Here is a 14,277-nt window from a genome sequence, read left to right on the forward strand (position 1 = left end):
ACAGCACATGCGTGATTTACAATAGTTATAACAAGGAACGCACCATGTAGTCCCGCTACAGATAGCCCTCACCGCAGTGGTTACTCCGTGAGGGATGCTTTGGGAGTAGCTTTCTATGTCCAAAGGGCTTCAGCAACGCTCAAACGTCTAACGATACAGCCGTATCGCGCTTATAACAGACATATTTTATGACACATATTCGCCCATAATCGTGCAGAGCAGAAGCACTACGTTTTGATCACCTTCGCATCACAGGTAAACTATCATGACAGTGACAAGAACTTTGATACCCATTAACCGCTTTTCTGGAGTTGACTACGTTCCAAACTGGCACTGCAAGGGTGAAGACAACCTTCTAAATCGAGTTTTTTAAATTTGAATAGTGTAAATAGCAGGAAAATTGGATTTCTTCCAATCATAGATTTGCCATCTACTGGCGAAGGAAGCCCGAAACTATGACCAGCGACGCTTTTAACATCGATCACGCTGAGGACTTCGACGACGGAACGCGTGCGATAGTGCACGAAGATGCATCGTCAGTCTGCGAAGATGAGCTGGCGAGCGCAACTCGCTTAGGAATGTCTTTTAAGCATGCCAATGCTAGAGATATGGACAAACAGCGCGAGCAAGTATCGGAGTTGCGTGTGAAAAATTGGGATGCAGAAGGTGTAATGGGCAGCAATGAATATGCAGGAAAAGTAGTGAAACGGGCGGACTTGAAAGATGGAATGGAATCGCCGGACGAAGACGCGATGGCCGAGTGGTCGGACGCTGAGCCGTTCGGAGCATCTGACGATGAGGAAGAGCAAGTGAAGGAGGGTTTAAAGAGAGATCAATCCGAGGATAGTGAAGATGAGGGTAATAGTGTCGAATTACTCGTCCGAAGTTTTCAAAAGGAAGACTCGGCACGACTTATAAGTGTGCAAAACAGTGACAAGGTCGTTCAGAAGGCCGTCCACGTACGAAACCAGAAGCTGATCTGGGAGCGATGTCTTGAAGCGCAGATTTACACTAAGCGACTACTGGCCACAATAAAGGATGCAGTGGCTTACGAGACGGTTGGAGATTTGACTGATGATGAAACAACAATTCAGTCAAAAGAAAAGGTCATAAGTGATCTTTACAAATGTATTGACGCCGTGTCTTCATTGCAAACAAAGCTATGTAACGTCTCAGAATTGAGTGCTCCCGACCTACCGACAAAGAAGCGAAAGCGCACGTGTGATGATCTATGGCAGGAGATTACGACCAGCAACCAAGCGATGCTTCCCCAATACAACGACATTCTTAACACATATATGCGCAAGACAGATTTATTAGCTGGAGGCAAGAATAACCAAGGCAAAAAGTTTAAGGCTGTAAATCAGGATATTCTAACCCAGGTTGAGTCGGTGCTTGTTGATCCTCAGCGAGTGAAGCGAAAGGCCCATGCGCCAGTAGATGCTAAAGCACCTGAGGCAGTAGGGGGAGAAGAAGACCAACTGGACGAGCTCGTGTATGACGACTCGGACTTCTACCAGCAGCTTCTTAAGGAATATATCGAAAATGGTGGGGGCGCTAACCAAGACGCAATTGTAAGGCGCACCCACCGCAAGAAGAAGAAACTCGTGAATCGCAAAGCAAGCAAAGGCCGTCAATTGCGGTACACAGTGCACCCTAAGCTGGAAAACTTTATGTTTCCAGAGCCCTATCCGACACCGGAGATGGATGTTGATGAGTTGTTCCGCTCGCTTTTCGGTCAAATTCGACATTAGAAGAACAGTGACTAGCAATTTGAGAAATAAGAATGCAATATAAGTTACCTACTATTAGCTGAGAAAACTCTACCACACATGTCAGTCTCTTCTCACAGCACATCGTCTTCTTCCTCTTCTGCCTTTTCACCTGATAAATACAGCTCTTTGATCCTTGCTAGTTCGGACTCAAGTTTCAGCAGCCGAGTCTCGTTGACTCCATTCGCACCAATCTTCTTTACGATGCCGACTAATACCACTGCTTTCTCGACAACATGCACTGCGGCCACCGCTCGTAATTTTTTAGCTCGTGTGACATTTTCGAGCAATCGAAATTCTTCTTCAGCCAAATCCATCGAGACATGAGCCAAAAGCGTTGTAGAATCAATGAGTTCCGTTCCCCTTTCCTCTAGGCGCTCGGGAATGCTAAATGTTTGCAGTCGTCGCACTTCCGCCGCATACAAGGAGTTTTTAAATATCTTATGCTTAAGCTTTACTGTTTCCTTCAGTAGCTGCGTAAATTTGTCGATCAATTCTGGTTTTCCTTTGACAATTGCTCGCATTGTAGCTGGGGCGTTTAGAATTTGGTTACGCTTCGCAATCAATTGACCAGCATCACGTTCCAAAAAAGAAAGCCCCCACAGCCGTCCGTATGCTTTACCAGCATCCAGCCGTTCTTGCTCTGTAAAATACCAATCACGTGTCTCCTTGTTCTTAATAAGCAAACGCGACGACCAAGTCTGATCTACATCAGGTCCCAAAGCAAGCCCATATTCTTCTAGCTTGGGAGTGATAATTTTAAAAAAGGCAATCGCCTCTTCATCGGTAGTAAGTAATGTCGACTGGAGTTCAGCGACTAGACAATTTACCTCCTTTCGATTCTCTACAAGTTTCTTATTACTCTCCATCCGTGCTTTCTTCTCTAGCTGTTCAATCATACTTAGACCGCCATGACCTTTTGACAGCTGTGAGTCGTCGCCGAAAATGCTGTCAATGGCACTCTCTGCGGCTGCTAGTTCTTGAGCCATTTGATCTTCAACTGATGGTAGGGGCTTGACATTAAGCGCACCAAAATTACTACCATTGTGACTACGGACAGCACCGACTGGACTTCCTCTATCTGATGCTAACGAAGCACAAATGGACGTATGTGAGTTGCAGCAATCACAGTCGAGGTGGCCTAAGCATTAACCCACCTTGTTGAATTATGTGCTGGTACTGCATTAGAATACTGATGAGCTGCTCCATTGAGATAGGTCCAGAAGAAATTGCTAGCTTTTCAGCAGATGACTGCCTCAAGCAGATCAAGAATGATACAATTAAAGGAGCTGCAGCAATTTCCACAATATCATATGACAACTTACACCAAGATCGTAAGGCGATACATCATCCGGCCGATCAAGAAGCGTAGGATCAATCTCGTCCGCCTTCATCTTGAGCTTAATCTGTTCATCGGGCATTCCAAGTTTTCGCAGTTTGAAATATTTCAGAAGCTTCGGATCATCTTTGACATTTAATGGTTCATACGGAGCAGCAGGACACATGGCAGGCATGAAAGGCCAGCTAGACCCCCCATTTGTCATTTGTAGCGGATAAGGCGGTGCTATCCCATTCGACACGGACCCAAATGATTTATCTAACGATGGCTTTACAGAGCACACACAACATCATCGTCAAATCGTAACTTGGTAAAAGTTCATATATACGTACGCCGGGATCGTTTGGTGAAATGCTGTTTGGGACATCCAAAAGTGTTGGGTCTACGCCATCCATCTTCATTTTCTGCTTGATTTGTTCCACTGGCATGCTCAATTTTTTTAATTTGAAGTATTTCTGATATAACGGATCATCTGCCACAGTCATTGCGATATATGTATCTTTCTCAGACTGCCAGCAACAAGGTTCCCACAAACTTACTGTCATGTCATATACACAAAACACAACTGGCTAAACGTACGACTACTTCTTTCGAAAATATTGCACTTGGGGTTCCAATGCTAACGGTGTCAATCTTGCCCATGAGATCAGAATTAATACCGCCAGCTTTCATCTGGCTTTTGATCTGTTCCACTGGCATGTTCATACTCTTCAATTAAACAATACGGTCAAAATTGCGTCTTCCATCACAGCACACTACTTACCATTGTCGTTACGGGTCCGATCTGGGGAGCATAAACCATGCTATCAGTCTTCTTTTCAAGCTCACTAAATTTAAGCTGCAGAGCTTGAATCTCTTTATAACTTCCAGAAACTCCTCTTCTTCTCGTTCCTCCATTCATCTTGTCCGCCATTAATTGTGACATTTGCCGCTGCAATTTCACGATCGACGGATTACACTTGACTGAATCCGCTTCTGTGGCCAGCTTCAGCAACTTCTTAATTTGCACAGGGGATAGACCACGAACAATGCCCCCTTCACTAGCTTTATAACTTGCCGAAAGTGAAGCATGAGTCACCTCCTCACTCTCCGAATTACTTTCGTCTTCTTCCTCTCCCGACTCTTCTTCCTCCTCCTCAGCCGCCTCTTGCTCCATTCTTAGCTTAATACAATAATTGCGGTGAGCAGGGGCGTGTCTTCTCTTGCAAATCTGCATATTAAATAATTCTAAATATCATCACGAAAAAAAACTTTTCAACCGCGCCCACTTGCCTCACCACAGTAAATGGCTTTGTTGCAAATGGTGCACGGGAGCAAAGCATTCGGAGAAGCGCAATAGGAGCAATCTTCACAAAAAGTCGCAAAACCCGTGCCCATACTTGTCAGGCGGCTCATAAGTTCGTCGTCGCTATCAGTGTCGGTCATAGTTCACGACTGATAAATTTGACAGGAGGTTTCTTGGAGACTGATCGATTCTCAGCTTGGTAGCCAAAAATATCTATAACCTTGTAACTGGCTGATCAGCGCTAACCCCGTAAGCTCAAATTAAGCTGAGTCTGCGTGGTAATTTCACTTAACGATCCTTCTCATAAGCAGCAAACTGAAAGAAACTTTTCACCATCGAGACATGTGAGCAGCAATGCGAAAAAATGAAGTTTTGTCGATCAATCAAATTTGATGTCAGCATAATTAAATAATTTCAACAGCATGGCGTATGAGTTGACAATGCCGCACGCTATATCCCCAGTGGCGTAAGTAAGATAAGTTTAGGTGACTCAATGTCTTAATGTCGCGCAAAAAGTCACTTCCATTGTGCTCACAACACTTCTCATAAATGAGATAGTAGTAACAGTCTTAATTTGCACCAAGGAAGCTTTCCGACATCTCTTTTCTCTTTCATCCGAGATTGAACCGTACCGATTGGACCATAACGCTCTAGCCGTAGATTCTACTCTTTCGTCTTGGATCAGCATCTGCTCAGTCTGCTGTCTCCAGCTTTCACGACTAGTGAATGGTGCAGTTTAAATAACGTACGTGTTGACGAGGAAGTGGTTGGTGGCACCCAAAATTCTTGTACGCTTAGTCAACAAACAAACGCCACGATGTAGCTTTTCACGCGACATTGCTTCATTGATTTATTGGCGTAGAAGCGCCACATAGGCTACAAACTCACTACAACGGCAATTTGATCACGATCTGTATGTTTTGAGCCGAGTAACCAGTGTATCAGAAACGACACTTAACACAGCGCATGAGTCTTGCAATGATAATTAGCACGACGACGTTACTGCGGAAATCCTGGCTGCGTCTAGCGTTTTCGATTATTCGTCGACGTAACTGCGAATTCGAACGATGTGTTCACTCTGAGTTATGTAATCTCGCTGGTAGAAAACAGTCTGCCAAGCGCAACTTCAAGTTTCATCTGATCTTTTAATCGTAGCCTGTCGCCACGCGGTCCACCCTTCGACTTTAATCATGAGTCAAATGCACTGCGCGAGTGCAAAGGCAGACATTTAGACTGAGTGGATATTCACCACACCTAAATGACAGATGGCAAAAGTGCGGCACGACTAATCCATGCCAATCGTGGTCTAAAGTGTAAGATCTGCTGATTTGATAAAGCTGCCAGCAAAAATGCCTCAAGCTTTACGAGCAGCAAAAATCGCTGTACTGACACTATCGCTTTCGCACTTTTATTCTGAACAACAAAAGTATCTAATCAGATTTCGATACAGCGTTAAACTCATGCATATAGTCTAACTTGGTTTGTCTAAACAGGGATGATTAAGCATAATCTTTTAAATAGTGCAAGTGGAAGTCAGAACATTTGAGCTGGGCTATGTATTGTTCCAAGTTTTCGCAACAGACCTAACGAAGTGCCGTTCCTCTTGAAAAAGGGCACGCAAGCAAATGTCGACGCCGACAACACTTACTTTTTCTCTTTCTTGTCCGCCAAACGCTTAGCTTGCTTGCCAAAGATGCGCTTGTCAGCTCGAGCGACACGCAGTTCCGTAAAAACGCTCTTCTCCTTCATCTCAGGTGTGATGATAGCTGTGGTCGACTTGACGCTCGAGCGCGTAATTGGAAGAATCGGTCCGGTATGTTGCACGGCATTCTTCACATCTTCGGAAACGGCATCGCCATTCTTTGGCTTGTTATTCTTGCGTGGGAAAACAACTAGCTTGGCCTTGTAAGCCTTAAGGCGGTGCACATTAGCCTGAAGCGACTCGACCGACTTGTTGGTACGACGGAAGTCAACAGCAATTCCAATGCTAATGGCCTGCTTGCGGTTGATACCAGCCTCCTTCAGCTCCTCTAAAGTAAAGCCTTTACCTGCACGAACTTTAGAGCCGTATTTAATCGTTGGGCAGTGCACGGCAGGGCGCAACAGACCAGCCGCGGGACGCGGAGCCACAGCAGCTGCTTTAGCCTTACGTCTTAGACGACGGGTTTTCTTTTTGGCAGCCTATAAGAGCAAAATTAAGTAAATTGCTATCCTTGCTGAAGCAGCCAGCCAAGCAACTAATGGTCAATGGCTCAATGTTGTTTCCGGTTTTACTATCGGTGCTTCAACGTCAAGTAGACCTGATAACCTTGTCCATCTTGAGCTAAATACTAGCTGCTGGACTGGCTGATGTTAAAAAAATACAAAGAATATTCCATACCTGGTCAAACCAAGTCTTGATTCGGGACTCCCAATACTTGTGGAAATGACCGTTAGGGACGACGTTGTTGTGCTTCACCATCTTTCAACTAAATATATTACACATAGATAGGAAGATTAATCCGAGTTACGCTTCCATGAGGGGCGTCGTGTATACCTTATTACGAAAAAGTTGAGGGCAATTTGGAACTTGGAGCTCAACAGCCAGCGATGCGAGAACTGGTGGTGCTCGGCACTCACTATAAAAATTAATTACAGCCAATCATATCACAAAATAAAACTATATGTGCGCTACCTCATCTAAATAATTGTGTAAAACCTTATTTTTGGCGAGACGTACCTTACTATGTACATATGATAGCGAAGTCTAGAACTGGCTGTCCCGCTCAAAGTTTGTTGGGGGGACGTGCAGGTTAATTTATCGACGACTTCGCGATGTTCGGCTCCAGCAGTGGGTTCTTTATTCTTCATACCTTAGATTCCGCCATGATAATTATGACTAGATGCTATGGTTGTTAAGTTCACTGCTTATATGCGCTCTCAATACCTTTTGCAGATCGAAACGATGGCTTCGAATATTTTGCGGGAAGAGGCGGTAATCCCTCCAGCCAGAACCTAGGTACGAAAGATTAGTAGTTACATTTATTATTGCAGTTAGCGCGGGTGGATGAACAGACCGTGTGAAGAGCGTCAAGCGTTCGTCTTAACGTGCGGCTAGTTTGTGAGTTCGGGGTATTGATGAGTGCCTTCTCCTGTTCAGGACCGGTTATGCTTAACCCATTCCAAGCCAATAATCCTGCTCCAGCTTTAAAGACAACTTTTGGGCATGATCTTCGGTCTCGAAGCCAGCCACCGCTTCCTCCAGGTGGCATAATGGGAAATCCAGGAAGCAAATTCGGTAGTCATGTACCTTTTTCAGCTGGAAATTTAGTAGGACAACCTTCATCACTATCGGGAGAGTTTGGTGGAGTATCAACAAACGACGTATTTTTCGAACGGGTATGCAACAGCGTGGACAAGGTGCACACTGATACTCTTAGGTCATTTAATTCGACAACCTCGAGAAATAATAGTTTGCAGCATTTCTCCTCGTCGGCAAGTACACCCACAGTGTTTGGTTTTGCGTCAAACGGTAACAAACAACCTGCGAATCAAAGATTTGGTCGGAACGAAGCAAAATTTGGTAAAAGTACGAACTTTTCGAATCAAAACTTAAATACGGGGCAGACAGTATTCGGTACATCAAAACACAGACGAGATACTCTTTTTCACGATTCGAGTGGCAAACTTGGCAATCTAAATGCACAAGCACCAATGGGGGCTCATGTGCAACAGAAACCAATTGCCTCTCATTCGTTATCGTCCATGCATGCAGATAATCCATTCGCATCTCCAGCTTGCGTTGATGGAACCACAAATAAATTGGATTTTCGTACAACTTTCGGCGGTGGATCCGGGACAACAAGCTCTATTTCTTTTCCATCCTTTGGAAATCCTTCCAATTTTAATGGTGCGGTCAATACCACTGCATTTGGTCATAAACGACGAAATTCTAAGGTGCAATCGGGCGCAGCTCCAGTCGTAAAGTCGGAAAAGAATTTAGCACTTTTGGATGGGCAAATGGCTGGCTTGGGAAAGCTACCTCGTCATAAAGGTAGACTTGCTGAAGACTCTGGAGAGGTCTCAATTGCGCATCCTTCTGATAAACATAGTCATGTTAATGATAGCGTCAAGCCTTTAGGGGGTGGGGATGGTTTGATGGGTACCAGGGCACCAATGCCGAGCGCAACGAAAGAAAAGCTTAGAAAGCAACGGCACAATCGACTAAAGAAGAAAGCGCCAAGTACGAGCGATGATTCATTTATTCCGATGCCGTCCGACTTTTCTACTTTAAAAAACGAAGGTAGTTGCAAAGCCGAGCTGGCAGCTGCTACTAATTTGGACGGTCAATGTGCTGAGATGTGTAGCCAAGCAGAACGGGAGTTGCATATTCGTGTGGATGAATTAAGTGTGTTTGAAAAAAGTTTCCCTGATCGGCCTGGTACCGAGCGTGATATGATAATCAAGCGATTTCAGCGGAGTTCGGCCGATCATAAGCTGGATATATCGGAGGAGATTCGACCACCCGGTGTTCTTCGACGTACGCAATTGTATATTGAACAAGCTATCATGGATCTTGATCAGTGTGGCATAGATCCTCGGTTTCAGACGCCTCGAGTGCCGGAGCCTATTGAATTATACAATTTTTGCTGGGATCGCTTTCGAATGATTCGCAAGGATTTTGTTTTGCAAAACTATCGCGGTGCAGGGGGTCGAGTGCACCCTATCGTGCTTGACGTTCACGAGCGTATCGCACGTTATCACATTCTTAGTGAGCATGAACTGATTGAGACTCCAAGCTTCGTAGCTCAACAAAATATGGAGCAGCTTGGGCAGACGCTCAAGTCCCTGAACGAACTTTATGATGAGAGCCACAAGATAAGCAATCCAGCTTACTGTAGTCCATTTGAGGCCGAATTTCGTGCGTATTTTATCCTTTGCACTCTGGACAATGGTCGAGGTATGGACGTATTGAAGTATGTGAAGAATTTGCCAGTTCATATCATGGAAAGTGTTCACCTAAATTTTGCGATGCGAGTCTTCGTTGCGCGACATACGGGGGACTATTACCAGTTTTTCTCACTTCTTCGGCAAGCAACTTATCTGCAGTCGTGTTTGCTCTTTCGGTATATTTCAAACGTTCGGTCATCAGCTTTGCTTCGTATGAATCGGGCTTATCGTAGTCAATCATATCCACTAGAAGATTTAGTGGAGCAGCTCTGCTTTGATGATATTGATCACGCGTATTCTGTATGCCGAGAGCATCGATTACAGCTATCTGGGAGCCCTGGTTCAGGCGATGACACTGTCATAACTGTCAAGTTCGGGGGCGAGTTCGAAACAGGTATGAAGATTATCTTCTTTGTCCATTGTGCGACACAAAGTAACACTTTCATTGTGAAATACTCATGCCTTGTAGACGCTCAGTTGCGACGAAACAATACGCCGCTGAAGACTCGCAGCTCAAAAATTTATGTGGGAATGAAGCAAGGGTGTGTGCTCAGTTTACTTGTGTCGTTTTTAAATGGACTTAACTTACATTTTTATCGCAACTATGTTTTCGTAAAATTTTCAGCAATAATTTGCGACGTGATATCTGCCGGGGTGTTACTGAATATGCTCGAAATGAATATCCTGCCTTAAGCAAGCTTATTCAAGATCTTGAACGAGAAGAACAGGCAAAACTGTATCCAGAAAAGCCTCCGTATGCAGACGACTATTCATTTTTTGTCAACTGTAATCAAGGAGCCTCAAAACCTGCCTCAGTGAGCTCTCGTGCCAACATGCCATCCAGTCAACAAATACTAAAAAAGGTTGAACTGGATGCAATCGCAGAGAGGAAGAAAGAGCTTGAGCGTAAGAAGTTGGCAATGCTAGAGCGTATGCATGAGCTGGAAAGGGTAAAAGAGAAAAAAACGCAGCGTCAGCAAGCAATAAATGTTGCCGGTGACCAAACTGCGCTGCGTCAAGTGCATAGTAATGTGGAAGCTACCGCTTTGAGTCAGGATGAAGAAGATTCAAAGCAATTTCAAAAAGCTTATGAAGCTCAGCTGCGCGATCAGGAAAAGCAGCAAAAAGAAAAGGATTTGCGCAAAAAAGCTGAAGAGGCAGCTCAGGAAGCAAGGAGAAAACAAGAAATAGCTTTGCAACGAGCAGAGGCTTTGCGGCAAAAGGCTATTGAAGAAGAGCGTCGTGAAAAAGAAAAAAAAATGCAAGAAGAGGCTTTCCAGAATGCGGTAAAGGAGCGCGAACGACGTCGACAGCAAGAAGCTGCAGAAGCTCGTGCACGTGAAGCTCGAGTGGCTGCTTTTGAAGCGCAAAGACAAACGCAGTTGGCCAAAGAGCGAGATGAAAAGAAAAGATTGCGCCGCGAAGAGAAGCAACGACTAGCGGTGATGAAGCTGAGGCTTTATATGTGGAAGAATTATGTGCAAGCGTCACGCGACGGTCCTGGGCCTATCTCAATAGCGTCAAGGCTCCAACTTCTACAGCCTCATCAAAGGGCAAAAGACAGTATGCAGTGGCTATTTCTAAATTCACCAATTCCTTTGATTGGAACGAAGCGACTGAAGCCGATACCAAAGGCTGAAGAGCCAGTGTCATTCTCAACAGCAGAACTGTTATCACTCTGGCAAACGGAAGATATTCTAAAACTGGTCGGTCCCTGTATTCGTAGGCAAAATATTGGAGCTTCTTATGTCGCGTGGAAGCTTGTGATTGCTGACCTATTGGAAAATGCCTCGTCATCTTTTGGTTTGTGGTGTGCGGTCAGAGCAGGAGCACAGGATGTTTCAACACCTGAACGCGATTGTTATCGCTTGTATTGTTCGAGCAGTGATGTATCACAAGGCGTTGCTGTATGTAGTCGATATCTTGATTCGACATTTACCCACCGGAACACGCGCGAAAGACAACAGTACAAGCTTGCTGCAACATCAGCAATCTTACTTCCTGTTGATCTTAGTACACTACAGCAAGCTGGTAATGTTGCTAGCTACGAAAAACAGATTGTGGATCTGTTGTCGCTGCTGGATACTGGATGTCGTGTAACTGTTTTTGGTGTCGGATTCGCTTCGGTCGAAATAAAGTCGTCGGCAGCACAACTATTGCGCGTTTTCAAAAGCTGTATAGAAAGCGCGCAGCTGCGGTTTCAGGCGCAGGTAGGTTACGTCAGTGTCGAGCTCGTTGATTCAGGATGCTTTCTTTCGCTCAAGTTCAGCCAAGTTCTTAAAAGGGTAGCAGAATTGTCTCCCCCCTTTCCTCATATAGACAGCGTTGGCATGAAGGAGATTTTAGAGGATACTACCGATGCTGTATTGAACCGATTGGAGTCGTCAATAAATACTCAAAGTAGAATTTGTGCTTTCTTTCCCCGCGTGCATCAAGATTTGTTATCATCTGGAATTATGGACTTTGTATATATACCACCGGAGATGAAATGTGCTTTTATGGATCCTCAGCATGGTTGGAATTTTCAAGAACGAAGAGACAAGATACAAACTGTTTTAACAGCTCTTGAAGAAACTCGCATCGTCGCTGAGACTTCTCCTGTGGACCGTGACCAGACTTGCGACGTTTACTTTAAGAAAGTAGAAGAATTTATCGATCAATTATTCCTGTCAAATGTAGCAGCCACATCAGTATCGACGTATGAGCTAAAAAAACGAATTTACTCCGTAATTCTCCCGATTCACGAGCAATTAGTTGAAAGTGGCATGACAGAGAAGGTAACACCTCGAGAAGCAGACGAATTGCTGCCATGGCGAGCAATTTTCAAAGAGATCTATATGACTTATTTCGAAACGATAAGCGACATCACTATATACTACCCAACGAGCAGGCGAATTGGCTCGAGCCTTGTAGATTTTGCGCGCTTGTTGACTTCAAAACAGTGGCTGGATCCAAGTCCAAGCATCAAGCGGGATTATCCTGTTGTGAAGCAGTCAGTGCCAGTCACGAGACAGAGCATACAAAAAAGTTTTGGGACGATACGAGCAGTCAGCGAGTACAAAATGGTCGGCACGATAAAGCGCCTTCGAGTTGAGCTTGAAAAAGAGCGTGCTGCTTCGTCGCAATATCAGCGGATGCTTCGCCAGGCCTTAAATCGTTGGGACAACTAGGCTGTGTTCTATACAGACTCTACCTGAAGTTTGAAAAAAAATTAATATCGACATACATATATCACCAGTATCACAAGTAATCTCGGACAATAACTTGCCGTATTCCGGCAAATTATCTGCATTTAACAATATTTAGCAAAATAGAGCATCATATTTATTATGGTTCCGGAGAGGACGATGTCGCAGAATTAGTAACTGTCAGAGGTAATGCGGCGTCTTGATTCGCTCGTATTGATGGACACCAACATTTTGCGCTTTGGGTAGTAAGAAGTTATTGGATTTATAATTGATCAGCACTGCAACTCGGCTAATACAAACATTTTTGTACGTCATGAATGATTTAGTATCAAATTTCAATCCGCAAACTTTGGAATGCAGGTTCAACTTGGCTGTCGCAGACGCTACACAACAGCATGCGACTGACAGATTTGCCGAGCGACTTGCTAGCGGCGACGCTCCGGTTCGTTGACTACACGAGTCTGCTGCATCTTGAGACAGTGAGTCGTCGTTTGAGGGATACAATCGTCATTTGTGGTACGTCTCTCAGGTATACTGACGGTCATGGTCCATTTTGAACAATGAATGGACAGAATCTTGGCGAGGGCTGGCACAGAACGCAACGTTGTTTGCTGATGATAGCAGCACCCGAAGCTCCGCAGATTGGAAGCGTCTAACGCTACTGACATATTATTCTGTGAGCGAGGAGTTGTCAATGCTGAGTCAAGTTCGAGGTTCGAGATAAAACCTATGATGCCGAGACCATAGACGCTCACGCATGGCTGCTTGTATGCAGATTATTCCTCAGTGGATCACGCGAACGAGTCAGCTGACAATACGCTGACGAGATCACATTGTGGTATTGGAATTGCTCTGCTCTCTAATACAGTTGTAGCAGATGACCCTTCGGCTTTCGAAGCCATCGCCAAGAGGCTCCAACTGGAATGTGGATGTGCTAGAGGACGACCTTGTTACTGGAGCAGGTTTGAAAATGGAGGGGAATATTTATCGAATTATTCTTACTAATGGTTATACTGGGTGTATCAGTGCGTCAACGTGGGGATATTTAACGACGGATTATCTTGACTATGCGTTGCAGGAAAATTGCTTGGTGAACAGTGTGCAGATTGTGCCGTACCGAGTGTTTTGGTATCCTGGCAGTCCCACGTATTCTCCGAAACGAGTATCATTTGCATTTTATGAAGTGGCAAAGGATGGATCTGTCAACAATCTGGTTTATGAGTCTATGGTGATGAGTATTGTCAAGGATATGAAGGTGCGTCATACTGGTGACAGACTACCCACGGTCCATCGCTGATATTTTGTGGACTTTGCGTAGATGCAAACATTCGAGCTGCCGTTGAGAGTGTTTCTTTTTCGAGGCGTTTTACGACTAAAATTGTACGACAGACAGGAGGATATCGGTGTTGATGTGGCTCGATGGATGCAGGAAAATGACTTGCCCCCTTACTATACGTGCTTGAGTTATGTGGGTGTCACTGGGGTACGAGTAGGATAAGTTTAATTGCTTCGCTTCTGTCTCGACTCACAAGTTGATGGAGTGTTTTCGCTAAAATATGTTGCCATCACTTATTATGCTCGCTACTCTAGCGAATTTTGTTTCTCTGTTGATACTATGAAGCAACATTCAAGTCACTCTTGCATGCGTACCGCAGCTTAAGTAGGCTTCAGTAGTGATGGCAATAGCATTAGCAACGCTAGGTAAGTGCTAATGCTAGGGCAGGCTAGGCTAGGCTAGGCTAAGGCTAATGCTAGGACCCAGAC

The 14,277-nt window shown here is 44.8% G+C and overlaps 4 protein-coding genes across 4 annotated transcripts; 2 read left to right on the forward strand and 2 right to left on the reverse strand.

The window, feature by feature from the left end:
• Positions 1–455: 455 nt before the first annotated feature.
• PHALS_01097 (apoptosis antagonizing transcription factor) lies at positions 456–1,754 on the forward strand (the record flags this gene model as incomplete). Its single annotated transcript, XM_024730896.1, has 1 exon — positions 456–1,754. One exon carries the CDS (start codon positions 456–458, stop codon positions 1,752–1,754), a length of 1,299 nt encoding a protein of 432 aa, XP_024581128.1.
• Positions 1,755–1,846: 92 nt separating this feature from the next.
• Positions 1,847–4,433, reverse strand: PHALS_01098 (WASH complex, subunit CCDC53; the record flags this gene model as incomplete). The annotated part of the gene is made up of 8 exons (XM_024730897.1): positions 1,847–2,515; positions 2,603–2,859; positions 2,930–3,023; positions 3,098–3,379; positions 3,444–3,620; positions 3,691–3,819; positions 3,875–4,321; positions 4,389–4,433. 8 exons carry the CDS (start codon positions 4,431–4,433, stop codon positions 1,847–1,849), a joined length of 2,100 nt encoding a protein of 699 aa, XP_024581129.1.
• Positions 4,434–6,040: 1,607 nt separating this feature from the next.
• On the reverse strand, positions 6,041–6,857 carry PHALS_01099 (50s ribosomal protein l13e; the record flags this gene model as incomplete). The annotated part of the gene is made up of 2 exons (XM_024730898.1): positions 6,041–6,577; positions 6,777–6,857. 2 exons carry the CDS (start codon positions 6,855–6,857, stop codon positions 6,041–6,043), a joined length of 618 nt encoding a protein of 205 aa, XP_024581130.1.
• Positions 6,858–7,210: 353 nt separating this feature from the next.
• Positions 7,211–14,124, forward strand: PHALS_01100 (Nuclear protein export factor; the record flags this gene model as incomplete). Its single annotated transcript, XM_024730899.1, has 13 exons — positions 7,211–7,226; positions 7,332–7,394; positions 7,536–9,719; positions 9,795–9,867; positions 9,951–12,481; positions 12,764–12,819; positions 12,874–12,886; positions 12,943–13,029; positions 13,086–13,226; positions 13,289–13,475; positions 13,540–13,768; positions 13,832–13,996; positions 14,104–14,124. The coding sequence occupies 13 exons, from the start codon at positions 7,211–7,213 to the stop codon at positions 14,122–14,124; spliced, it is 5,766 nt and encodes a 1,921-aa protein (XP_024581131.1).
• Positions 14,125–14,277: the final 153 nt, after the last annotated feature.

This window comes from Plasmopara halstedii (assembly GCF_900000015.1).
Source record: "Plasmopara halstedii genome assembly, contig: Scaffold_1343, whole genome shotgun sequence".
NCBI lineage: Eukaryota > Oomycota > Peronosporomycetes > Peronosporales > Peronosporaceae > Plasmopara > Plasmopara halstedii.